The sequence below is a fragment of the Eschscholzia californica genome, unplaced genomic scaffold (genome assembly GCF_041429995.1).
Source record: "Eschscholzia californica isolate CP2 unplaced genomic scaffold, dmEscCali1.0.p SCAF_2, whole genome shotgun sequence".
In the NCBI taxonomy this organism is placed as follows: Eukaryota; Viridiplantae; Streptophyta; class Magnoliopsida; order Ranunculales; family Papaveraceae; genus Eschscholzia; species Eschscholzia californica.
In genome coordinates this window covers 53,134,850-53,159,915 of record NW_028238309.1, presented here as the reverse complement: position 1 = coordinate 53,159,915, position 25,066 = coordinate 53,134,850, and the positions used below count along the sequence as shown (strand labels likewise).

Below are 25,066 nucleotides of genomic sequence, written 5' to 3'. Positions count from 1 at the left end.
TTATTTTTTGAATCAAAATAAAGATGTCACATAAGTTAAATCTTGTTGATCAAAGGTCTTTATGCCCCGAAAAAATTTCTTTATACCCATGACCGCACCATTTGAAATTAATAAAAAATTATAATAATTTGCTTTTAAGAATTATTGGGGTGTATATGTAAGGGCGTCTCCAAGGGTTCTCCGGTGCTCCAACCCTCCAAATCTTGTACTTTCTGGAGGGGTGGGGGGTGGGGGTGGGGGTGTGGGGGGGGGGGGGCGTCTCGTCTCTCTATTTCTTGTTTTTCTTTCTTTAAGTCCAAAAATTTACTATTTAGTGGGCCCCATGCATCAAACCATTTATTTCCTCTCATTCTTACATATTTAACCATTGGTAAACCAAAGGTTTCTAATGGTTGAGTTAATACATTTATTCTTTTCATAAATTTTAAGAGAAATATTTATGGTGGATATTTATTGTTAATATTTATTTCCAAAACTTATATTTATCTAAATAATCTACCAAAACAATCGTGATTTACCTAAAACAAGTTCCTCTCTCTCTCTCTCTAACTTTATGTTTTTCAGACTTGAAAAAATTGTGAATTTGTGATTGGCTTTTATCTCTGCCTCGACATTTCCATCTCTAAAACATATTTTTCCTTGGAAATCATTAAGAAAATTGTATATATGTCGATTAAACTCAGAATCTTGTTAAAAAATTATTTTATTATAATAACAAACTTAAAATGTAACATTTTTTCATACATAGTGATTTTGAAATCTCTATCACTATAATCTAGTTCTCATAAAAAAATATAAACTGAATTTGTTTTTGCTACATTTTCAGTATTTTACTGACATTTTCTTGATTTTGTTGGCATTTGTTATGAATATGTTAGAAGTAGGTTAATAATCATTTTATTGGTTCCCTAGCATCTTATTGATTCTAACAACATTCTTATATATAACAGAATTCTCAAATTTATTCTAGCATTTTATTTATTTTACAAGTTCAATAATATACTTACAAAAATAAATTCTTCTGAAATTAAGATTACATTTCTCTAGCATCTTATTGATCCTAACAACATTCTAAAAATATTATTTAAGAAAAAAAACCATTTTTTCTCTAGAATTTCTTTGATTCTCCTGCAATAATTATATTTCTCTAGCATCTTATTGATTCTAACAAAACTTGTCTGAAATATATTTTGTTAACCAAATTTTTAATATTTCTCTTGAATTCCACTGATTCTCCTGCACATGTCTTAAATTATGTTACTCTAGCATTTCATTGATTCTCCTGCAATACTTATTATATTTCTCTAACATCTTATTTATTCTGACACAATTCTCTTGAAATTATATTATGTTAACCAAATCTGTATAAAAAATGTGTAACTAAAAGCTTGGTCATTACGATAAATGGAAAAAGAAACTTTTGTTGTGGAAGGAAGTTTCTTTTTTGAGGAAATAATTTAATAAATCTTTAATTTGGGTTTTTTTTTAACTTAGGATAGGTTAGGTAGTAATAAAAAATCAAAGGTTAGACATGTAATTTACTCTAAGTGGATTTATTTTCTATTTCAGATTATCTTTAGGCTCTAGACCCATTGATCATTCGATTTTGGACTTAAGGGTTCTTTGATACGCGAGAAAATATATGAGTAAGAAAACGACTTTCTTTCCCATTAGAAAGAAAAGGGACTTCTTACCTCAAAGTCAAATTTTAAGTGTTTGATAAGATAGTGAGAAAAGAAGGTAAGAAAAAGAGTGTATTAAGACAAATGTTTATTGCATTATGAGAGAGAAAACGGTTATTTTGCATTTTGTCTCCGGTAAACACCATTAGTGGTGGTGCTCTAGTTCTCTTAGTATTTTCGTGGTCTTATCGGGCCTTTATTGGTCTTTAGGACCTTCTTTTACTTTATCTTTCCCCATCTTCTCATCCTGTACTTAGCCATCAAAATTCTAAAACCTCATGGATCCTAACGACCCATTTCTGCAACAACTGGCCGATCTGTCTACAAATGAACCAGCCTTTAGGGTGGCTCGTAGCAGTGAAGAAGACATCCCTACATCTGATTACAGACAACAATGTGTTATAAGGGTGATCAGTTACAAACAATTCTCCACTGATCTGATTACCAGGAAACTTAAAGGTGTGTGGAACCTCCCATTTCCATACAAGTTTACTGAGATATCACACAATACTTTCTTGGCGAAGCTTGAAACTTCTGGAGAAGTAGAGATCGTTTCTAAACGATCCCCTTGGATAGTTAAGGAAGATATGTTCCTTGTGGAACAATGTGAACCGGATAAGGCGCCAATTGATCATGACTTCACACATGCTTGGTTCTTTATTCAACTGCATGATCTCCCTAGTAAGTTATTAAATGTGTCTACAGTAAATTTCCTTGCTGGTGTTCTAGGAAATTATATACCAGCACAACCAGAGGAGGCGGCCAAATGGTCAGTGTATGGTAGAGTAAAAGTAAAAATCAGGATTGACGAACCACTACCAAAACAGGTCCAATTACAACAAGGGAAGACATCAAGGATGATATCTGTCCGATTTGAAAGACTGGGAAGGTTCTGCAACTACTGTGGGTTCATAGGACACACAATGGTCTTCTTCCCAAAAAGACTCAAATTAATGGATTTATTGTCTGACAAATTAACTGAGGTCCAAAAGGAACTATTATATCAAAAGGCTCAACCAAAATATCCTGATGAATTCAAGGTGCTTCAATTCTGGGAGATCAATAACAGAGGTAAATCTATTCCTTCATCTACCCCTTTCTTACAGGAAATCTTGCAGGATCAAAATCAATCCATGGAGGAGCCGCCGGTAACTGTCAGACCGCCGGCAGGTACGGTTACAGAACCTATATCTAAAAGAGGTAGTGGTGGGACCCATGAAGGAATTTTTTCAAGTCATGGAACCAGTTCAACAACCCACCAATTTGAGGAACTACTTAAATTAGGCCAAGGTGGACCCCACAATCAAGCATCAAGCGTGGTTTTTACTGAACAGGTGGACCAGAGAACTTGGGACAAACAATTAAACATTGCGGGAACCGATATTACCATGGAGGAGGATGACGGGGCAGAACCAAATTCCCCTAATTTGAGTATGTTAAGAAGGAACTTGAAAAGGGGAATTCACAATAATGAGGTAATTGTACCTTCCACAAAACTACAAAAAAAATATGGAACTAAGAGATGACGAGAATGAACTAAGGGTCGTGGCGGCTGCTCCCGAAGAGCCGCAAGGCAAATGTTAGTCCTCTCTTGGAACTGCCGAGGATTGGGGAACTCCTCGACAACCCATACTTTACATCAATTCCTCCGATCGGTAAAGCCAGATGTACTTTTCCTTTCCGAGACAAGATTACATCAAATTCCTTTGAACCTAAATCTACAGAGATTTGATCTAATTAATAGTGCTATAATACCATCAATTGGAAACAGTGGAGGTACGGCATTATTCTGGAATTCTCATACGGATCTATCTATTATAACTTCTTCTACGAATCTAATCCATGCACATATTAATGATTCTAATTTCAATTGGGACTTATATGCTATTTATGGTCCACCAAGAGTAATGGATAGGCCTCGTTTCTGGCAAGAGATTAAATCTACATTATTGGCCTCAAACGTACCTTACATGTGCATTGGTGACATGAATGCACTTAGTTCTCAAACAGAAAAATGGGGCGGATCCAGGTATGTTCCTTTTAGTAATCAATTTGCTGATTTTATTTCAGAGGCGGGTCTTATAGATTTGGGCTTCAATGGCCCTGCCTATACATGGACCAATAACAGGAATATATCCCAGTTAACTAGAGAAAGGCTCGATAGGGCTTTGGCCGATTCGAGTCGGTTGGATCACTATCAAAATGCAGGTCTGTTTCATCTTCCTAGATACAACAGTGACCACTGTCTGATTCTTCTTAAAACAACAATACATAATTCGATGGGACCCAGTCTAGAGAGGTTTGAAGCTTTTTGGGTTAAACATAGCAAATATTTGGATACTTTACAATATATTTGGAATCAAAATGCTCCCAACATCACAGAAAAATTACAAAAGACAAAATCAGACCTTAAAAGATGGAGCACAAGTGCTTTTGGAGATATGGACCGTCGGCTAAGAGTGTTACGTGACAAACTTCAAAGAGTCCAAAGACTACTGCCTAATAATGAGTCTGTTAGTAGAGAAGCTATTATACAAGAAGAAATCCTTTTTCTAGAAGAGATGCAACGTACAAAGATGGAACAAAGAACAAGACAATTTTGGACACTCAACGGTGATAGAAATACGAAGGCATTTCACTCTGCTAATGCTATGCGTCGAAAGAAGAATCATATACAATCCATCACCAAGTCAGACGGGGTCCTAATTACAAATGAAGTTGAAATTGCAGAACATATTGTGGACCACTTTCAGAACTTGTTTAGAGAGGAACCGGTTAGTCCAGTTCCACATGAGATATTACATGAATTAAAGACATTATCGACCGAAGATCAGCACTCCCTATCGAGGATTCCAACAGAAGATGAGATCAAAACGGCAGTGTTTAGTATGGGCAGCCTTAAAAGTCCAGGTCCTGACGGAATCCCTCCTCTATTCTTCCAAAATGGTTGGGAGATCATTGGACCTGAGATTACAAGTTATATCCAGAGAGTATTCAATCAAGGTACCATTGAGCCACACACTAATCACACCAACCTGGTCCTCATCCCAAAATCCGGGAACCCAACAATGGCAGCTGACTTCAGGCCTATTGCCTTATGTAATACAACATACAAGATCATCACAAAGCTGATTGCCACAAAAATTAGACCAATCATGGATGCTCACATTAGTGGTAATCAAAGTGCATTCGTCCCAAAGAGGCAAATTACGGATTACTTGGTCATAGCACATGAGAGTTTACACTCAATGAAAAATTCGAAATCGAAAAAAGGGGCATTTGCTTTGAAAAATGATATGGCAAAAGCGTACGACAGAGTCAATTGGGGTTTTCTTCAAACAATTTTGAGAGCTATTGGCATTCCAGAACTACTTCTCTCTCTTATCATGTCGTGTGTCTCAACATCAACGTTCAGCATTCTGATTAATGGGAAGCAATATGGTCATTTCAAATCATCAAGGGGCTTAAGACAGGGATGTCCACTATCTCCCTTCTTATTTATTCTTAACTCTCAGGTCTTATCTATCCTTGTGGATCAATATGAACGTGCATCACTGTTTGAGGGTTATAGAGTCACCAAAAGGGCTCCAAGGATATCCCATTTATTATTTGTTGATGATCTACTTATTATGGGAGAATGTACGACAAAAAACCTAGAGGCAGTCCAACTAATTATACAAGATTAAACAAAATGGTCTGGACAAGCTGTCAACTTCAGTAAGTCATCACTCCATTTCAGTTCAGGAGTCTCCCAAGGTATCAGGGTATTATTTCAAACTCAACTAAATACTACCATTATGCAGGATTCCGACAAGTACTTGGGTACATTGATGCTCAAACCCAAGTATCGGATTAACTCTCATGAATTTCTAGTGGAAAAGTTCAAAACCAAACTAGCTAGATGGAAGAAGAAACTAATGTCTCAGGCAGGCAGAACCACACTCATAAAAGCAGCTATGAATCCTATATGCACGTATTTTCTCAGTCTTTCACTCATTCCTCATGGAGTCCTAAATAGACTCGAAAGACTAGAAAGAGATTTCTGGTGGGATCAAGATGAGGGGCAACATAAGATGCACTTCCTACCATGGAGTACTATTCAGAAACCAAAGGACCTGGGTGGCTTAGGTATTAGGTCCCTGGTTAAAGTTAATGAATCTCTCGTGGCTAAACTAGCCTGGAGATTCATCACTCAACCACAATCACTTTGGGCTAGAGTATTACAAGCAAAATACTACAATATGGAAGATTATTGGACAGCAAGAAAGAAACCAAACTCATCAGCAATTTGGGCTTCTATGCTCTTGGTTCGTGACAATATCCAGAAAAACATTTGTTGGGAGGTTGGCAATGGCAAATCCATTCGTATTGAGACTGATCCATGGGTACCTACATTGGAAGGATACATTCCACAAGTAAAACAGAACAGAAGATCTCAAAAATACTATGTTTCCGAACTTATGATAAACAATGAATGGAATGTAAACTTAATAAATGATTACTTTGAGCATGAATCAGCAACAGAAATATTAAGAATACAGTTGGATAACCTCATCACAGAAGATAACCTCATATGGACTCCTCATAACAAAGGTAAATTCTCGGCCAAGTCTTATTATCGAGGAATAATCCAACCACAACAGAGTATTAGGGCAAATACTAACAAATTATGGCACACCAAACATGTGGAACCAAAAGTCATTTTATTCTTATGGAGATTAGTGAATGATGGTTTACCTCTCAAAATGAACATTAGGAAAGGGAATATGCAGATCGATCCAACATGTACGTTATGTCACAGAGAGGCTGAAGATTCGTTTCATCTGTTCCACTCTTGCCAAAGATTCAGAAATTTATGCCATGAAGCTTCGGCATTTGAAGCAGCCCCACCTCACGGAAATGTAATAGATCTCATCACTAAACTTATCAAAGAAGACAAAAATGAAAGAAGATTAGTGTTCTACAGTTACCTGATTTGGGGATTTTGGAAGGGTCGAAACAACAACATCTTTCGTAACCAGAGACTAGATCTCCACTTTATTATCCAACATGCAAAACTTAAAGCTAGTAAACTGGTTAATCAGACATCAACACAAATATTACCACCAAATCCCACTTCAGAGTGGATACCTCCATCGAAAGACACACTAAAAATCAACTTCGATGGGGCTTTTACAGAGGAGAAGGCAGTTATTGGAGTGGTGGTAAGGAATCATAGAGAGGATATTGTCTTAAGAGAAGGAAGAAACATCACTGTCCGATCGGCCATGGAGAGTGAAATGGAGGCTTGTCTGTTTGCCCTAGAGATTGGGGAGTCGCTAGGGCAAGTCCCTCTTATATATGAAGGCGATAATGAAAGCATCGTGGGATTAGTATCCAACGGCCATGAAGATCCTCCATGGCGTCTAAGGAGGAAGGTGCTTTTAGCAAGAGAAAGGATTAGGGCACAATCCAATTGTGTTATCCAGTTCTGTCGAAGAGATGCAAACAAGGAGGCCCACGAAATAGCCCAGCAATTTATGTCCAATTGATTATATGTTGGAATTGTAATCTTCGTCTTATTTAACTTCATAGTTATGTATCTCATTTGCCGCTTAGTCGGCCATATATGAAGTTGAATTCCAAAAAAAAAAAAAAAAAAGACAAATGTTTATTAATTATGTTTTATTTATTAATTGGGCCTTTAACCAATATATAAACGTTAGGCATTTAAGGGGTGCCTTTAGAATTTAAGGGGGTGCCTTTAGCCAAATGTTTATTAATTAGGTTTTATTTATTAATTGAGCCTTTAACCAATATATAAATGTTAGAATTTAAAGGGGTGTCTTTAGACTTTCAGCTTATTTATTAATTCGTCTTATTTATTAATTGTACAGAGATGAACAGAAAGAGTTACGGTAGGAGAGAAATAGAGAGAGAAAGTTACGGGAGGAGAGAGTTATAGGAGGAGGGACAGAGTGAGAAATCAACTTTCTCATCTAACAGGTGGGAAAAAAAATTAGACCATTTGCACACTTTTTTTCTTAGGAAATCGATTTCTTACCCAAAGTGACCAACCAAACAGCGAAAAACTGATTTTCTTGGGAAAACGATTTTCTTACTCACATTTTTTCACGTATCAAACGGACCCTAAAACCGATCCTCCCTTGTTTGAGCTTTTATAACCCACACTCCAACCCATTGCTAACTTTATAAATTCCCGTCCATTTAATTGTAAGTTTCTAACCCCACCTTTTATTCTAAGTCCAACCCATTAGTCACTTATTAGGTGAGAAATATTAACTGCACCACTATTTTTGTTAGATGCACCCACATTATCTTTGATTTCGAATAAAAAATTAGAGGTGAACATCGGTTGGATAACTGACTTTTTGGGTCAATCCAAAGTCCAAATCGAAGGGTTCGCTTTTTCAAATTTAAATCCAAACCAATCCGTTCATGGTTTTGGTTCGGTTACCGATCTGAGCTATGCATGAATGGTTTGGATCGGTTGGATAACCGAACCACCTGTGACATTTTACCGTAAACAAAATTTTGCATTTTCGACGTAAAAACATGATACTAACTTAACTATTGAATTAAGTTACAATTCTCCACGTCATTTACTTTCTGTTAGACATGCATTAAGCTACAATATCAACAAACATGAAACTAGCTTAACTATTAAATCTCAGCCATCTATCAAATAACAATAAATGGTTTGGTTCGGTTTGTTCGGTATCCGTCAACCAAACCCATAAACCGATCCAAACCACTCGGTTTTGTCATTTAACATCTTAACCAATCCGGATCACTATTGGATCGGTCCCCAAACCGTCCAAATCCATTTGGATCGGATTGGATTGGTCGGTTCGGATACTAAATGAACACCCCTACAAAAAATACCATTGTGTGGGTGTATATAACAAAAGTGATGAGTGCATTTAACATTTTTCTTATTAGGTATTATGGTTGTTTAGTTTTACGTCTGTCGGCATGTTTTTATTATTGTTTTCTCTTCGGTTCGGTGCAACTCATCAACATTAAGTTTTGAGATTTATTCCTTTTTGTTTTCGATTCCAATCCAATTGAAGTCTACTGTTTTAATTTAAACTGAAGTGTTTTTTTCCTCTTTCGTCCACTACCTCTCTTTAAACTTTGATAGTATTAATATAACTTTTTTTATACATTAGGGTTTAAAGGTATCCAAATTATGCAAAACAACAGGGAATAATAATACTAACTTTTTTTATTTCATTGTGTTTCATCTTTGATATTATTGATAATAAAATTGTTATATTATAGTTTCAGAAGATGAAAATTCGTCGAAGACAATTATAGATGTATATTTATTTGATAATTTTGTTTACTTTATTGTTTTATTAACTACTCAAAAATGTGCTCCCACTGACAAAAATTTCTGACCTCGCCACCAGGGGCAGATCCATGGGGGTGCGAGGGGGTGCGGCCGCACCCCCTGGATCCTCCCGAGAAAAAGATATAGTAGTAGTGTTTTTTTTTTAATACATATATAGGTGTTTATAACATATATTTTCTGATGTGACGAAGGGACACAAAGGAGTCTATGGCTACGTGGTTAGAGCGCATGAGAGAGTAGTTCTGAGATCATGAGGTCATTAGTTCGAAACTGCATAACAGCATTTTCACTGTTTTTTTAATATTTCAACTATCCTAAATTTCTATAAAATTCAATTCAACAACTCCAAACCTTATAAATTACAACTCATCTACCGTAAACCCTTCAAACTTCAATTCATATACAATAAATCCTATAAAATTCAATTCATCTACCCTAACTCCTATAAACTTCAAGTTATCTACCATAAATCAACTCAATTCTCATCACTTCTTCTTCATCTAATCAAGTATTCAAGCTCAACTAGCAATAGAGTGTGAGTTTTCTCTGAATCAATCAATCATAAACTTCAATTACAATCATAAACTTCAATTACAATTGGTTTATATAGAGTTTAGAGAGAGACAAAGATAGTTAGTTACAGTTCGGTAGAAGAGTAACAACTAACAACTAACTAAACTAACTAATAACAGAATTACCAAAGTTAGTTAAACTAACTAACTTTGTTTCTTGTTATTCAAGTATAAGGAGTGCCTCTAGAGCTGTCTTCATTGTTGAGCTGGACCTTGAGAGCTTGGGCTTCTTGTTGTCTGTTTTACCCTTTATATAAAAGCAAAGGTTTAAACCCTAGAAAGCTTTCTCTATCTCTTCAGAACCCTAGTCTTACTAGGGAGATATATTTTAAAAGAAAATTTTCTTCACGTTCATTAAGTTCAACACTAGTAGTTCCAGACTCGACTCGATTATGCGAACATTTCAAAATATGAACTCTCATAGAGGTCAATTGCGTTTTTAATCGTCAATGTATTAATATATACTTAATGATATAAGTATTTAATTAATTACTGTGTTTGCAAAAAAAAAAATTATTTAGGTAAGTAAATCCTCACCCCCTAAGAGAAAATCCTAAATCTGTCCCTACTCGCCACTGGTTAGAGATACTTACAAAATTGGTTTCCCAAAGGGATTCAAGCCTTACAAATACAATAAATATATATATATATATATATATATATATATATATATATATATATATATATATTCGTGTTAGAAACGGGTTTTTTAGGTCAAAATATTAGACATATAAACAAATAAAAAATCGAGTGATTTTTTTGAATGACTAATAAATCATATGTGAAATTACAGTTTATATGTGAAATAACATCTACGATTATGTATCAGGTAATTTTGTATCTCTTTCATTCCAAAAATACCTCTAGACCACAAATTAATTTTTCCCTCAAGAACAGCTGAAGATTTTAAGATATCTCCTTTGTATTCATCATCAGATACTTTAATTATCTAGAAAATAAAATCATTTTGTCTCTCAATAACAACTAAAGATTTACCCGAAGTAATATGAGGCATTCTGAAACTTCGACAAGATCTTTTGGGTGCTTATGGACAAAGTTCATTGTGTATTTGTGTATAGCTCTTGCCCAAGACAACTCTTTGATCCTCTCATTTTTTTCTTGATTAGTGAAGCAAAAGATGCCATGATTGAGTAACCTAGCTGACTTGGTTGCAAATAGGATGATTGATTCTAAGTACATAATGAGAAGCTTTAAGAAGTCAAGAATATCTAAATCTTCTTTTCCAACTAATTTGAACAGTTAGGTTTTGATCATCCTACTTGTTAAAGTTCTCTTATTTTCTTCAAAGTACTCGATTACGAATGGATCTTTCGAAGCTTTCACCTTCATGTACTTTGGGGAGGGATTGAACTCTATACCTTTTATTCGGAGTCCTAAGAAAAGAGCTACATCTTGTGCCCGAAGGCCTCGTCGACACTCACCAAATGCAAATGTTTTTGTCCTGATTTAGTAATTCAAAAGCAATTCAAATATTTCATAGTTTGATTTTCTGAAGTTTTCATAACCTTCTGAAAGTACTTTGACCATGTATTTAGATGGGCTATCGTCCATAGCTTTTTGTTTACTATCTGACAACATTGCAGCCAAGCTCCCTATTACTTCTTTTGGTGTTCGGAGTGAACACTTGTAGCTTTGACTTATTTCTTTAACACTATGTTATATTTTTACTAGTTTTCCTTTGTTAACTTGAGAGGTTTAGTAGCTTATTTTATGATTTTTTTTCTTTCGACTATTCTTCTTTGGACACTGAAAGAAGTAATAGGAAGTCAGATGTGTATCATATAACACCAAAATGCATTAAGATTAAATATGCAAGCAATTGTTTGTTTACAGCAAACATATGTATGTCACATGGAATATGTTTCAACAACAAAGTATTGTTTGTTTTCTCCAAATATTAGCTTGCTTGGGCAACAAAAAGAAGTAGAGCATGAAGCAAACTACTAATTTCAATGACAAACTAATCTTTTTCAGTTTACATAAGGGAGATTTAGTAACTGACTCCCTCTTATTTAGCTATATTAGGACTACCCCCCTAAAATAACTATCGTTTAGACGTTAACCCCCAAATGCTGATTTCCCGTCAAATGACCGTTATGTGGCGGGCGTGTGAGTTACATGATTCACCTCCGACGAAAATACCCCTCCAAATCGGACGGTTTACTCATGCATAAGAAGATCTAACGGTCCAGATCAATTCCTCCCTTCTTCTAGTTGTTGGAATACTATTCCAAGCTTGCTCTCCGCTCTCCTTCCGACCGTCATCCTCCACAAAACCAAGGTATTCTCTACATCCTTCACTTGGAAATCTTGGTAAGCAGATGCAAGTGTTAATCGATTGATTCACGCTAAAACTGATGTTAGAGGGGTCAAAAATAGTTTAGGTAGTCAGGTATTGTGAACTGAACTTTTTACGAATGGGGGCTTTCACTTAATACTATATTTACAGTGAGGTGTTTTATCTAACTGTAATTGTTACTGTTTAACAATAAATTTCATATGTAATGAAGTAAACTTATTGTATAACTCCTCTATTTTCTGTAATGTGATGAAGTTCCATGAAGTTTCTTCAAGTTCCATTGCATTTCCTGCCATGACAAAACTATTGAAACACAAGAACCATGCATTCTCCATTGCATTTCCATATAAGTACACAAAGAATGCACTTGAAGTTACATGAAGTTGCAGGAAGCTTCATCAAGTTTAACAGTACATGAGCACCAAAGACCCAAGAACAATGAAGTTACAAAGTACACAAACAAAACACATCATATGTATGCTAAAATCACCAAAACAACAAGCATAACTCAAACTTCATTGCATAAAAGAACCAGTATCAAATTTTGTATCTTTTGTTTACAACCCATTCAAAAACAAAGTTTGAAATCCTTCATAAACAGTAATAACTATAGTTAGATAAAACACCTCACTATAAATATAGTATTTTGTGAAGGGCCCTCATTCGAAAAAAGTCCAGATTTGCATTACCTGACTAACTAAACCTATTTCCAAGTGAAGGGTGGAGGGCATGCATTGGTTTTGTAGAGGATGACCATTGGAAGGATGGTGGAGGCAATCTTTGAATAATATTTCAACATCTCGAAGAAGGGAGGAATTGATCTGGAATGATCTTCTTATGATGTTCTAACCATCAGATTTAGAGGGGTATTTGCGTCTGAGATGAAGCATGTGACTCGCCCCTCATATAACTGTCATTTGACAAGATATCGGTTTCTAGGGGTTAACGCCTAAACGATAATCATTTTAGAGGTGCAGTCCTAATATAGCTAAATAAGTGGGTGTCAATTACTAAATCTCCCTTTACATAATGATAAACACAAACTATTGTTTATTTTAAGCACACATATGTTTTAGCAACAAGATGAAAACAAACTACTGTTTGCTTCAACCAAATTGTCAAAAAAATGTGCAAATAGTTGTTTGTTTCAAGCAATTTGGTACTATAAATCTCAAAACAACATGCAAACACTTGTTTGTTTCACCCAATTTTTTACTCTAAATTTCAAAACAACGTTCAAACATTAGAAGAAGAAGAAGAAGTTAAGGTCGCTAGCCGACAACGACCTAACGGCAATTGACGCCGTTAGGTCAAACATTGTCTGAGGCATTGTTTGAGGCATTGCCTCCTAAAAACACATTATCTTTAATCAAAGTAGGAATTGTCTTTAGCAAGAATGCCTTCAACAAATTTGGATATTGCCTGTAAAATCTCCCTAAATAATCTTAAAACGCGGTTCAACTAAGTTTGTATAGGTGGCAAAAAGAGCATCACGTATTACGGTATTACGAAATTAAAGTTCTATAGGCACCTCCCATTATTCCTAAGAAGAGCACCACAAAATTTGGAAACTTATACACAGTCGTGTTATTGCTATGCTCGCCCTACTTTGTATGACTGGTATTCCCCTTGCTTTTAAGTGTTCCTTTTTTCTTTTTGAAATGTTCAGCGTGCTTCGAACACTTGAAATTAGAGGTTGTGAACATTGAATTGTTCGAATATTGTCAACAACCTTTGGTTGGAATTGTTACCAGGTTGGTTTTCACCTTATAGATCAAGAGTTCGAGACACGGAGTCATACTCTTAAAAGTATATTGACATTTACAAAAAAAAAAAATTGCTCAAATACTGGAATTTGGCTCCTACTATTATTTCCTACATGCCATGTGTTGGAAAAGAATCGACAAAGAATCACAAACACCAATTAGTTCATTCGATGAACTTCTGTAAACTCAATTGTGGCTCATTAGATCAAATTAATTGTTCAATACCAAAAACTGTGGGGTAAAATTCAAACCTTCACTAGTTGTATTTTCTAGTTTAGAAACTTATTGTGTGTTTAAATTCCACCAGAGGAATAATAAAATTAATTAACAATAGTATTTATTTTTTTGTACTTTTGTACTAAACAGCAACACATGGAAACATGTCGACTCTGGAGAGCAAGTTTGTTGTGAAAAAGAATAAAGTCTAAGATAGAGGCTGCTATTCCAGCCAGTCTTGTGATGGGACTTCAAAATATGAATACTTATTAATTATATACTCAACTTGGGAGTATATATATGATGCATGCATGTGCAGTTGTGCACTCAATAATGTTTGCATGATCTGAAATCACCCCTCACGCCTCCCACCACCACCCTGTTAGTACTATAAGATGTTATTAGTAAGAGCCAGTAACCACCCTCTCTTAACAAAAAAAAAAGAAGAGCCAGTAACCACCCAAATATAATATAATGTCCGATAAATTTCACCGTATCAGTAACTTCATACTCTTATCTCGACATATGTTATTATTACAAAAATGATATAATCGTGAAATATGTAAATGGCTTAACTTCATTGTAAAATTTAAAGATTTTCGTTACGTAAAAGTATTGTAAACTAGACCTTTTTAAACTAATTTATGATATGTAATCGGATGGTTCCATTTGAGCGCTACAAAATATTCAAATCGAAGTCGAACCAAATCAATGAAGTTTGTTGAGTTCAACCAACAACACTTTAGTTTCCGCCAGTCCTGTTTGGTTCGACCTGGTGAGCACATTTTTGTTGACCCCTAGTGGTTACATGTATTACTCCACAGTGGAAAGACTAGGGGTATGTGGTCGAATATTACTAATTTTCGTAAAAGACAATTAGTAACCTCTCTCGATCTTCCAACTTCTCTCTCTTCCATCGACATTTCTTTCCTCTCTCAATCCTTCTGAGTGTGTAGAATGCTCAATCTTTCTTAATCGACACAAAGTAGAGTAAGAAGAAAAAGAAAACCACTTTTAAAAGAAGGAGAAACGCATCTAGTGGCATTTTTGTCGATTTATACAAGCGCGAACCACGCACGTGTTGAAACTCACGGATTCTGTTAGTTAAGGGGGTAAACATAGTTAAATATTAGTAGGGAGGGCAACCCTAAATTTCCAAATAAAAATGATGGGAGAGTTCCCACATCTCAACCTCTCTAACTTAATACAAAATGGAAAAGAAAGAAAGGGGGAGAGATCTAAGATATAATAAAATGCTTTCAACCCCACAAAATCAGATTCCATTTTAATATACATAGCTTTCAATAATTTAATGTAGGAGTTTCCTTAATCTAATCATAGAGCATCACACAAGTAATCCTCAATTTAAAAAATAAAAGCATAAAATTATTAGTTTAATTTAATTTAATTATAATAATTATTATATAATGATTTCCACATTTACACCTCCTGACCTACCTCCTTCTCATTTAAAAGCTACCCTCACCATTCTGGATCTGTAAAAATTCCAACCAGAGTAGGCCATAAAGTAAAGCAAGAAAGAGAAAGAAGAGAGAGAGAGATACCCAAACTATCAATCTTCCTCAAAATCTCTAACAGAATAAAAACCCATCTATATAACCACAAAAGAAAAACCTAGCAATGATTTAATACCTCAATACTCAAATGGGTTTATACAAAAACCCCTATACTTTTATCTCTATAACCATTCTTCTCTGTTTTGGGTTTCTTCCATTAACAAAATCATCTCAAGATAACACAAATTTAGTCTATAAAGGGTGTGCAAATCAAACATTTACAGACCCATCTTACTCAAAAACCCTAACTGATCTTTTCAATTCTTTAACTTCTCAATCATCTAAAACAAAGTTCTATAAAACCAACTCAGGGTCAGGCCAAACTTCCATTTCTGGTTTATTTCAGTGTAGAGGAGATCTAAGTAATAGTGACTGCTATAACTGTGTGAGTAAAATCCCAGAAATGTCACAAAAACTTTGTGGAAATACAATAGCAGGAAGGATTCAATTAAATGGGTGTTATGGGTTATATGAAGTAGCTGGATTTCCTCAAATATCAGGGTCTAAAATGATTTACAAGATTTGTGGTGGTTCTGAAGCAGCTGGAAGTGGGTTTGTTGAGAGAAGAGATACAGCTTTTGGGTTGATTGAAAATGGATTGAAAAATGGAAATGGGTTTTCAACAACAAGTTATCAATCAATGTATGTAATGGGTCAATGTGAAGGAGATTTGAGTTCAGGTGATTGTATTGAATGTATTAAATCAGCTGTTCAAAATGCTCAAGTTGAATGTGGTGGATCAATATCTGGTCAGATTTATCTACAAAAGTGTTATATTACTTATAGTTATTACCCTAATGGAGTTCCTAGAAATTCTCCTTCTTCATCAGGTAAACTAATTAACCCTAAACCTAATGATTCTTTGTAATGGGGAGGGGTTCTTTATTTTTGTGTTTTTTAGTGAATCAATGGGTTTTTTTTCTTCCTCTGTTTATGAATCTATATAAATTGGTGGTGATTAATGATGAGATTTTGATTAATAGGTGGAGGAGGAGGAGGAGGAGGAAGAATAGGGACAATTGGGTCACAGAATTTGGGGAAAACAGTAGCAATTGTAGTGGGAGGAACAGCAGCTGCTGGATTTGCTGTTATTCTTCTCTTGTTTTTAAGATCTTTGATGAAGAAACGTGATGGTAAGTCTCACCAAATAACTCAACTCTGTTTTTCTTTTAACCATTAAGGTAGTGTTTGTTTTTTCCAAAGTGAGATCTTAAATCTGAGTCAGATTTAAAAATCAATTAGACTCATAGTTCAGAATGTTTGTTTTTGTCTTACTCGTTGGAATAGCTGATTTAGGTTGATTTTAGGTGTATCTTACTCAGAATGTTTCGATTCAGACACTGAGAAAAGATAGAGTTAACATTAGAACCTTGTTGTCCATAATATAAAAATTCATGTTTTTTTTCGTACAGTAAGATTCAAACTCTGGTTTATCATGTGGATATTCGTATATGTTACCATTTAAGTACCTAACAACTTGCATAAAAAAGAAGTATCTAATTAAAATAAACGTTTCAGACATACATGTTACCGCCCAACTAAAATGGATTTTGTGCACACTTTCTCATCGATTAGTTCTTTTTTTGTTGAAAGTTCTCATCGATTAGTTAGTTATTTTATATGTTTGTATTTCTTTTGCAGATTATTAAGGAGGAAGGAGATGGATTTTTAGAAGGCAAGAGAGGTTAATTACGGAAGTTACATATTTAGGTTTTGAATTCTTTGTTAGAGAATTGAGGTGCAGCAATATGGAACTTGTGAGAGGAAAGAGAGAGAGAGAGGGGGGTGAGATATGGAAGTATGAAAGGGAGAATGGATTAGTCTGTATTGAAGTGATTATAGTTGCTTTTAGATCTCTTTTTTATCCTTGCCATGACATCTGTCATCTGGTTGTTGTTTTGGCTCTTCCTTAGTTCTCTTTCCTCTATAGAAAATAATACAGACAGATACCTTTAATCTTTACCCAATTATCATCTCCTTCCTTTGCATACACGGCTTCTATACTATATATATATATATATACTAAAAGGGAGGAAAAAAGAAACTTGGATTTCTCCTTTCCTCCCTATAAAGAAATATATACATTCATCAAAGCACTTATAATTTATCAAAAACAAAAGCCACTTGGATAATGAGAGGTGGGAATCGGGCTGTCCGATCAAGTTAGCACCCGAGTCTCGACTGTCTCTGCCCATGTACTCGCGCCAGATGAGCCCAAACTGGGTAGCAGGACCCACTGTCTCCATGCACTTTCTCGGGCCATATGAGTCCGAGCTGTGCAGCAGGAGAGTGAGGACTCACTTGGGCTATACCGCTAGGGTCTACACAAAACCAAACTTTCCAAGTTATAAAACTTCAATTAGGATCCTCAAACATCAAAACCATAAAATAAAAATCATTCTACACACTCAGAAAATTGTCCATAGCAAAATTTGTACCCCATCGAGCCTCAAGCCTCAAGCCCCTTTGAGATGAAACAACCATCATCATTTGTCCATTACAACATAAATATGAATTCTCCTCTTAAATAAGATAGTAAAGTAAGAGGTCGAACGGATGTCTGTACCCAGAAAAGATCTAACCATATATCTCTCTCTTTTCAGTGAGAATTAAAACCTAATCTGATTAGGGTTAAGCTCATTCGTTGATTGACAGAACTCGATTTCCTCTACAGCTGTCGGGTGCCACGTTGCTGATGGAAACCATTTCCCCTGGATGATGACCTGTTGTTGTAGTAGTCCCCATCTTCCCTACCAAAACTCCGACCACCTCCAAGACGACCTCCTCCCCTTGCCCCTTCTGTCTGGTATCCTCCTCTCCCTCTACCCCTTCCTCCTATAAAAAAAACATCCATTTCTACCAACAGTCAACATTCTAATCAATATAAACATATTCATAGACATTCATTATGAACTAAACCAGGCTTTGTTTGACTAGAAAATAAGGTTTCCTCAAGTGACAACCGGATACAAAGTCAAAAGATACACTCCCATCTGTGGGCACAGAAGAAATAAATGTATTTGTGCATAATAGTTGCCACAGCCCCACTAGAAAATGATAGTGCCCAGAAGATCATTGATTAAGCTCTATGAACCACTGTAAAAACACTTAAATGTGGAATTGATTTAATAGCACGAGACTATATACCGAGACTTCAAAATCGAAATGGAAGAAGACAGAAACACAACAATTGTACTTGACAGAAATAAAAAAAAAATACGAAATACGGCATAACAATTAATACTTCTGAGTTTAACATGTATCACTATCAGATATAGATTTTATAACATTCATATGTAAAAACTATTGTAGTTTAAGCAACAGTCAGTATACCGCAAAAGAGAAGTTAGGACTCTATGTGTCAGTGGTCTATCTGACATAGGTACCAAACATGAAGCATGGAGAAGTTTTTTGTTAGCCGGTAAGAGGTATAATGACTTATTCAGAAGGAGAATTCTAGAAGCAGCAGTAAAATCTAGGAGAACTTTGACCAAATTATGTAGGAATTCATTTTATAACATTGACCAGGAAGATTTATTAAAAAGAAGCTAGAATTCTGGTCCAATCATAATATACGAGAATACAAATATAACACCTCTATCTAACTTGGAGGCCAAAAGAATCACATTCTCTAAAGTGATAACAATAATAAGATCACTTTATATAGTAGAGCAAAAGGTAGATACACATACTTCCTCCTCGAGACGTGCTGCTGCTACTTGCTCTACGTTCCTCAATGTATACTTGTCGTCCACCAAGCTGTATTGGAGATGCCTGCGAAAAAGTTCAAAGAAATCAGATGACACAACATTTAGGAGCAGTCCTCTCTTTTGTCCATAATCTATATGCTCAAGCGAATACAAGCCATGTAAGAAAAAACAACAAAAGTCAAGTGCCACAAAAAAGACAGAAATGTCTATCAGAAAGCACACGGACCTAGAAGCAGACTTTATTAAGATCACTCACTAAATACTTTGCGTCAAATGCAGTAGCAGTCCCTACAGAAGTGGTTTTTACATCAATCGGAACAAGTGAAACTACCCTCTTCATCTCATCAAACAATTATTATATATATACTAAACCAAAATTGTTTGGGGTAAAAAATTTGAGTTTTATGCCCAACTTATGTTGCTAGATGCCTCTTAAAAATCATATCCCACAACCCGAAACAAGTGAACAAACCATGTTCCCTGATCCGACAGAGATACGGTGAGCCCTTCAAATCATTTCATGGATCACAGAATATACATAATATGGTAGGACCCTTTTCAAAAGAAACCTCACTTTTCCTGAAAAACTGAACTAGTAACGTGAGCATGGACTTCTACAAGTAACAAGACAGATGTCTTTTGAGCCTCAAAATAGTACTACAAATCAATTTATCCACATATAATATTATTATATTAATTATGGTTTAGATAGTCCAGCTATTGACTGTGCTGTTCATTATTCGATAAAAATAGAGGAAATGTGAGATACTTATCTTCCCTTCACATTCATTAAACTTATTTGCCAGGCTGCTATTTCTCTGACCATTTTAATAAATTACAAAATCAGCGTAAAAAGTGAAAGAATTTAATTGAACGATGGCCGGGAGAGAATAAAATGACAAAATTATCCCTGGAAATAGACTGAAGTACCAGATGAATATGATGGACTAACATTCACAACAGCTGAGAATAAAAGATACTAACAACTAACCTTAAATGCATTTTGAACGCCAACAGTATCTTCAAATTCCACAAATGCATAACAAACACCAATATCCTGAAAGCCAAACATTAGGTTCAGGTTTTTTCAACATGGAAACTAACATTAGGTGCAGCTTCAGCCTGCAGATATAAAGACATCGCAAAGAGTAAAAGAAAGAAAGTTAGCACTTAGCACACCTCTCTGTTCCTTATTGCCACTCCTTCGGGCTTGAGTTTACCGAAGTGCTTGAACTCTTGTTCAATTTCAAAAGCTGATATTGTAGGGGGCAAATTTCTCACGTAAACTGATTTTACTTCACCTGAGAAGATGCAACAAAGAAGTCATACATGCAATCTTCGTTATGAATTTAAATAAGTTTTCACATAATGCCCGTGCCACCACTGCAACATAGTTCAATCAAGCTTTCAGAATTCACCTTTTTCTTCGAAGGCTGCAACTTCTTCAACTGGTTCTACGTTAGACCTTCCCAGCCTAGCAGGATACACCTGCTGATTGGACTGTTGTGTATGTTGCCATTCAGAAGAGTGTGGAACATTCATGTTTGTTGAAGGTTGAGGAGCCATTGGCGAAGGAGATGGACCCTTAGCAACCCGTAACTTCAAGAATGCAAAACACTAACTGTTAGCAGGAAAGGAAAGAAGGAAATGTGAAACAAAAAGGGATCAAAAGTGATTGATGCATACAATAGAAGCGTATGTTTGCTTTTGAGGTTCTCCAACAGGTTCATCAAGGTGGCTAGGACGAAGGCCTTGCTCAGCGTTCATCTCACTCAGAAATGAAGGGACCGACTCTTCCACTGGAGTTGCTTCCACAGCTCTCTCTTCCACTTTGTCAACCTCAGGAAGATGCTGCTGCTCCTCGTGCTCCGAGGGGCTGTATTCTTCAGCTGAATCATTTTCTTCAGCATGAGAGGGGGCCTCAAACTCCCTGGCCAGAGTTTCTCCGCCTTGAGCATAATCAGAAACTATAACATCAATCAATTTTCTGTTGTCAGAAATGTGGCCATATAGATATCAAATATGAGCAATTTGGCAACATCAAGTTATAGAGATTGTAATTTTTAACAAAAAATACTCCAAATTCAAATGAGATGATCTAGTACTATTTAGCATTGGGAAGTAAAATGAAATTGATAATTTTTTAATCTCTAATATCGTCTAGTTTTTTTTTTTTGTTGAAAGCTAATATCGTCTAGTAAAAAACTAACATACTTCCCAAAATTACAGTATTTTGGTACAAGTGAATAGTAAAGTCAACTTCAGGCGACACGTTTGAACTTTTTTTGAACACTTCAGGTGACACGTTATCACTTCTATAACTGTTCATGGGTAACTCAGGAATTGTGGCACAGGCATCCTAGGTAATTCAGTTGTGGGGTTATACATTATCTGCATATGGCCTTTTGTCTAGGTGTCCATTTTGTTTCAACTTTTCTATTAGCTACAGCAGTTATTGGCAAGAACCATTTGTTTTTAAACATCAAAGAAACACAAAGGTAAGTCGTAAGAAAAGTAATATTGATCTTCTCGAAGCTCTAACGTCTCTAAGATAGCTTTTTCTTACATTTCAAATGCTCCATAAGATAGGGGCCTACCTATCAGAATATTTTTGCTTCTCAGTTCAGGCAGTAAGTAAAAAATTTTCTGGACTTCCTAAAATCTACTAGATGTGGCTTCCAAGGAGATTCAGAACCATTGGTTTTTTACGACTTTTTGATCCACTTCTCTCCTCTTCTATGGCAACGGCTCTTTCGTATTTTCTCTCTTTTTCTTCTTCTACGTTCTCTCTTTGTATGCAATCTTTCTTCCTCCTTAGTGATCTTTCTTGCTCCTGCAATCTTCTTCCTTCTCCTCAGTTCTTTCCTTTTTATTACCCTTTTCCTTTTTCTCTTTTTCCTTTTTTCTTATCTTTATTCACCTTCGTGCTTTCTTTACTTTATTATTTGCATATTTTTCTTATTCAGGAAGCAGACCTGCTCGTCATGAAGCTGATCTACTCTTCAAAGTCCAGATCAACTTTATATATTATTAACTTCATATGTTATATCTTTTAGAATCGTAATACTACGTGAATTATTTAATGGTTTAAAAATCGCATAGCTGAATCAAATCGCAAACCGTAAGATTCATTTTTTTGCACATAAGAAATCTACTTAGACGTTACAAATATTAAGGCACTCCATTTATTTCGTACATCCTACTAGGTTCTACCTTTTAAAAAGATTATTTGCATGAACTGTTTATTGGGAAGCTTGGAAAGAAAATAGTACCTGGTTCTTCAAAAGAAACAGTAGTATCAAGCGAATCATAATGATTTTGGTCTTCTATGTGTTGAGGATGCTCAGGTATCTCTTCGTCCTCAAGGAAGTGGAAGATATCATTGAGAACAAAGTAGCCATTGTCTTGAGGAGCAAGGAAAAAGGTCTGGGCAAATCTCTTAATACCTCGGTAATCCTTCACTTTCACTGACCCCGAAACCATCACAAGAATGCCATTACTCACTGATAACAAAGAATGTGCTGTCTTGATCTCAATTTCAGTAAATTTGAGTGACGTAATTAGGGTGTGGATTTGCTGAAAAAGGAGAAGAACAAGCTTCATTAATTTCACGCAGAGGAAGGAATTACAGAACAATTATCAAACTCTGCTTAAATTAACTTTCGATAATGTTTAGCAGCTTGAACATGATCCAGGTAGTAAAGAAACTAAGAATGCAACCCACTAACCTGCCTATAATACTCATATGAAATCACTTATCGACTTGATAAATCACTCCATATTGTGAGTAAATCCTAATTACGTTTACTGCATTATGCAGATAGCATCTTTGCTTTTAGAATGAATTTTGCCTGAGAACGCAACACTTCTCTTCGTCCACCATAATCTCGTGACATGTTAATGACAATTATGAGAGAATAATGACTAAGTAATATTTACATGTATCCATTGTTGAGTTGAAATCCAACCTTTTTCACAATGCTAAATCAGATGGTCCAATGGACATTAGGCCTCTTACAAATTCAAAAAGCAACTTTCAACTTCAACTATAAATTACTCTTAACAAAGAAATTTCCGACAACTGCTCTGACATTTCATACCAATGGCAATTACTGACTCTTTATGCTGAGTCTCAATTGATTTTAGGAACTATTCTTATACCACCAACCTTTGTATTCATATTTCCGATTTGATAAAGGTCTTTAGAGAGAAAAATAAGTGAAGCGATAAAAAGGGTAAGAAGCTTACATGTAAAAATTATATACACGGTTGCCAAGTCCCAGATATATTTTAGCAAATACTCATATTGAGATTACGATCTTGAAAAACAGCATAACCAAAAGAAAAAAAAACATTTTGGAACACACTGTTGCTTTTACAGATGACCACTTTTCTTACGAACGTGGAATTCAAAAAGGATGAAAGGCTATGAGAAACTAAAATGAAAAGATGAAAACTGAATAAACCACTTTTCAGGTGATGATCATGACATATTTATTGTGTGCTCAAATTGAGGACTACTAACTATGACTCATATTCTATAGCTAATAAAGTGAGTAAAAAAGTACACAGAATCTTCCATCTATACATTAACCCAATACTTTCAAGAATCCATTCGCTTCTGAAAATATCATATACCCAATTCTGATGCCTCAACAAGTACGATTTTATATGGAGTGAAATTTCATAATCATCTATTTCTTGGAACATCGCTTATATGGGGTGCACTTGTTGGTTAATGGGTTCTAGGTATAGTTTAAGTGTATGTGATTATCTTTCAAAAGTCTTCGCCTTTTTTAGGTTTCTTTATCTTTAAGCTCGTCAAACTAAATTATGGCGCAGTTAAGTGTTAACGGAAAATTATCTATATTACTAACAGACAAATCGACTCTTAGGGTAGTTAATCAAAACAAATCTACCCATTATCAGAAATCAGGAAGATTGAGAACAATTACCAGCATGGTGTCAGCGAGTTGACTTGTATCCCCATCAACACGAAGCATAGAGCTTGCATCCGTATAAAATTGATGAACAGAATCCGGCTGTTGTTGAAGAACTTTGTAATACTGTCCAACGAAGTACGAACCAACCTAAAACAACAAATGTCAATAGAGAAAGAAAGATTGTAAGACTGTATCTCAAACGTTTAGCTTACTTAATGATATTAAAACTATAGTGGGGATTGAATCAATTAACCTTAGAAGGACTAAAGGAAGCAGTTGATGAGGTCGTCATGATCTCCAAACCCTAAACCCTTTCAACCGGATGACACTAGATCTGTAATGCCCTAGAAGAAGATCTGAAAGAGAAAAAAAAAACCCAAACCCAAAGGACAGATACTCAGTAGTAGCAGCAGCGGATTAGGGTTTACAACATAGATATAAAAATACCTTATGGAAGAAGAAGTATTGTCTCTCTCTGTGGTTTCTCCACTGGTTTTACTGGCGCCTGAATTTTCTCACCAAACAAATGCAGCAGCCCTTTTAAAGTACACACCGAGAGCATCTCCAATGGGAAAGAATCTCAAACTTTAAAATTTGATTGAAACCTAAGATTTTAGGGCCCCCGTTTACTAGAACTTCAAATTGGCTTTCACAAAATGTCATAAATTATAAAGACTTCCATTACTTTTTATTTTATTAAGGTGTCGTTTGGCAACCAATAGATTTTAAAGACTTGTGTGACTTTTTATTTTATTAAGGTGTCGTTTGGCAACTAAAAGTAGAAGTTATTTTGCTTCAAAAAAATAAAAAATTAAATCATAAGTATGTGTGACGAAAATGTTACTTATAAGTAAAAAAGTCGAAAAATTAATTTGGTAATGTAATTTACTTTTCTATTTTCATTTTCTTATAAAAATACCTGA

The 25,066-nt window shown here is 35.4% G+C and overlaps 3 protein-coding genes across 4 annotated transcripts; 2 read left to right on the top strand and 1 right to left on the bottom strand.

Moving 5' to 3' along the window:
• The first annotated feature begins 1,960 nt into the window (after positions 1 to 1,960).
• On the top strand, positions 1,961 to 7,213 carry LOC147558986 (uncharacterized). The gene is made up of 3 exons (XM_086659130.1): positions 1,961 to 3,157; positions 3,407 to 5,197; positions 5,486 to 7,213. Exons 1-3 carry the CDS (start codon positions 1,961 to 1,963, stop codon positions 7,211 to 7,213), a joined length of 4,716 nt encoding a protein of 1,571 aa, XP_086515256.1.
• Positions 7,214 to 15,339: 8,126 nt separating this feature from the next.
• LOC147558985 (plasmodesmata-located protein 2-like) lies at positions 15,340 to 17,457 on the top strand. Of its 2 annotated transcripts, none has more exons than XM_086660746.1 (3): positions 15,340 to 16,320; positions 16,474 to 16,623; positions 17,132 to 17,457. In XM_086660746.1, exons 1-3 carry the CDS (start codon positions 15,579 to 15,581, stop codon positions 17,137 to 17,139), a joined length of 900 nt encoding a protein of 299 aa, XP_086516872.1. In that variant the 5' UTR covers positions 15,340 to 15,578; the 3' UTR covers positions 17,140 to 17,457. The 2 variants fall into 2 exon arrangements, with proteins under 2 accessions (XP_086516872.1, XP_086516871.1); XM_086660745.1 differs by having other exon boundaries at positions 15,429 to 16,320; positions 16,480 to 16,623.
• Positions 17,458 to 17,852: 395 nt separating this feature from the next.
• Positions 17,853 to 24,860, bottom strand: LOC147558984 (nuclear transport factor 2-like). Its single transcript, XM_086660744.1, has 10 exons — positions 24,591 to 24,860; positions 24,397 to 24,499; positions 24,156 to 24,290; positions 22,473 to 22,776; positions 20,887 to 21,167; positions 20,619 to 20,799; positions 20,380 to 20,501; positions 20,192 to 20,257; positions 19,183 to 19,264; positions 17,853 to 18,325 (listed from the first exon to the last, which is right to left on the bottom strand). The coding sequence occupies exons 2-10, from the start codon at positions 24,433 to 24,435 to the stop codon at positions 18,159 to 18,161; spliced, it is 1,377 nt and encodes a 458-aa protein (XP_086516870.1). The 5' UTR covers positions 24,436 to 24,499; positions 24,591 to 24,860; the 3' UTR covers positions 17,853 to 18,158.
• Between the last annotated feature and the right edge of the window lie 206 nt (positions 24,861 to 25,066).

What these genes read in the sequence shown, in the direction of transcription:
- LOC147558984 (XM_086660744.1), bottom strand. Translation starts at nt 24,435, where the DNA reads ATGACGACCTCATCAACTGCTTCCTTTAGTCCTTCTAAG. An exon ending in TGTTTCTTTTGAAGAACCAG is followed by an intron (nt 21,168 to 22,472) that starts GTACTATTTTCT and finishes TTGATGTTATAG; the next exon opens with TTTCTGATTATGCTCAAGGC. An exon ending in CAGCACGTCTCGAGGAGGAA is followed by an intron (nt 18,326 to 19,182) that starts GTATGTGTATCT and finishes TTTTTTTTATAG; the next exon opens with GAGGAAGGGGTAGAGGGAGA.
- LOC147558985 (XM_086660746.1), top strand. Translation starts at nt 15,579, where the DNA reads ATGGGTTTATACAAAAACCCCTATACTTTTATCTCTATAACCATTCTT. An exon ending in AAATTCTCCTTCTTCATCAG is followed by an intron (nt 16,321 to 16,473) that starts GTAAACTAATTA and finishes TTTGATTAATAG; the next exon opens with GTGGAGGAGGAGGAGGAGGA.
- LOC147558986 (XM_086659130.1), top strand. Translation starts at nt 1,961, where the DNA reads ATGGATCCTAACGACCCATTTCTGCAACAACTGGCCGATCTGTCTACA. An exon ending in GGGGAATTCACAATAATGAG is followed by an intron (nt 3,158 to 3,406) that starts GTAATTGTACCT and finishes CTAAATCTACAG; the next exon opens with AGATTTGATCTAATTAATAG. An exon ending in TATTTATTCTTAACTCTCAG is followed by an intron (nt 5,198 to 5,485) that starts GTCTTATCTATC and finishes ACCATTATGCAG; the next exon opens with GATTCCGACAAGTACTTGGG.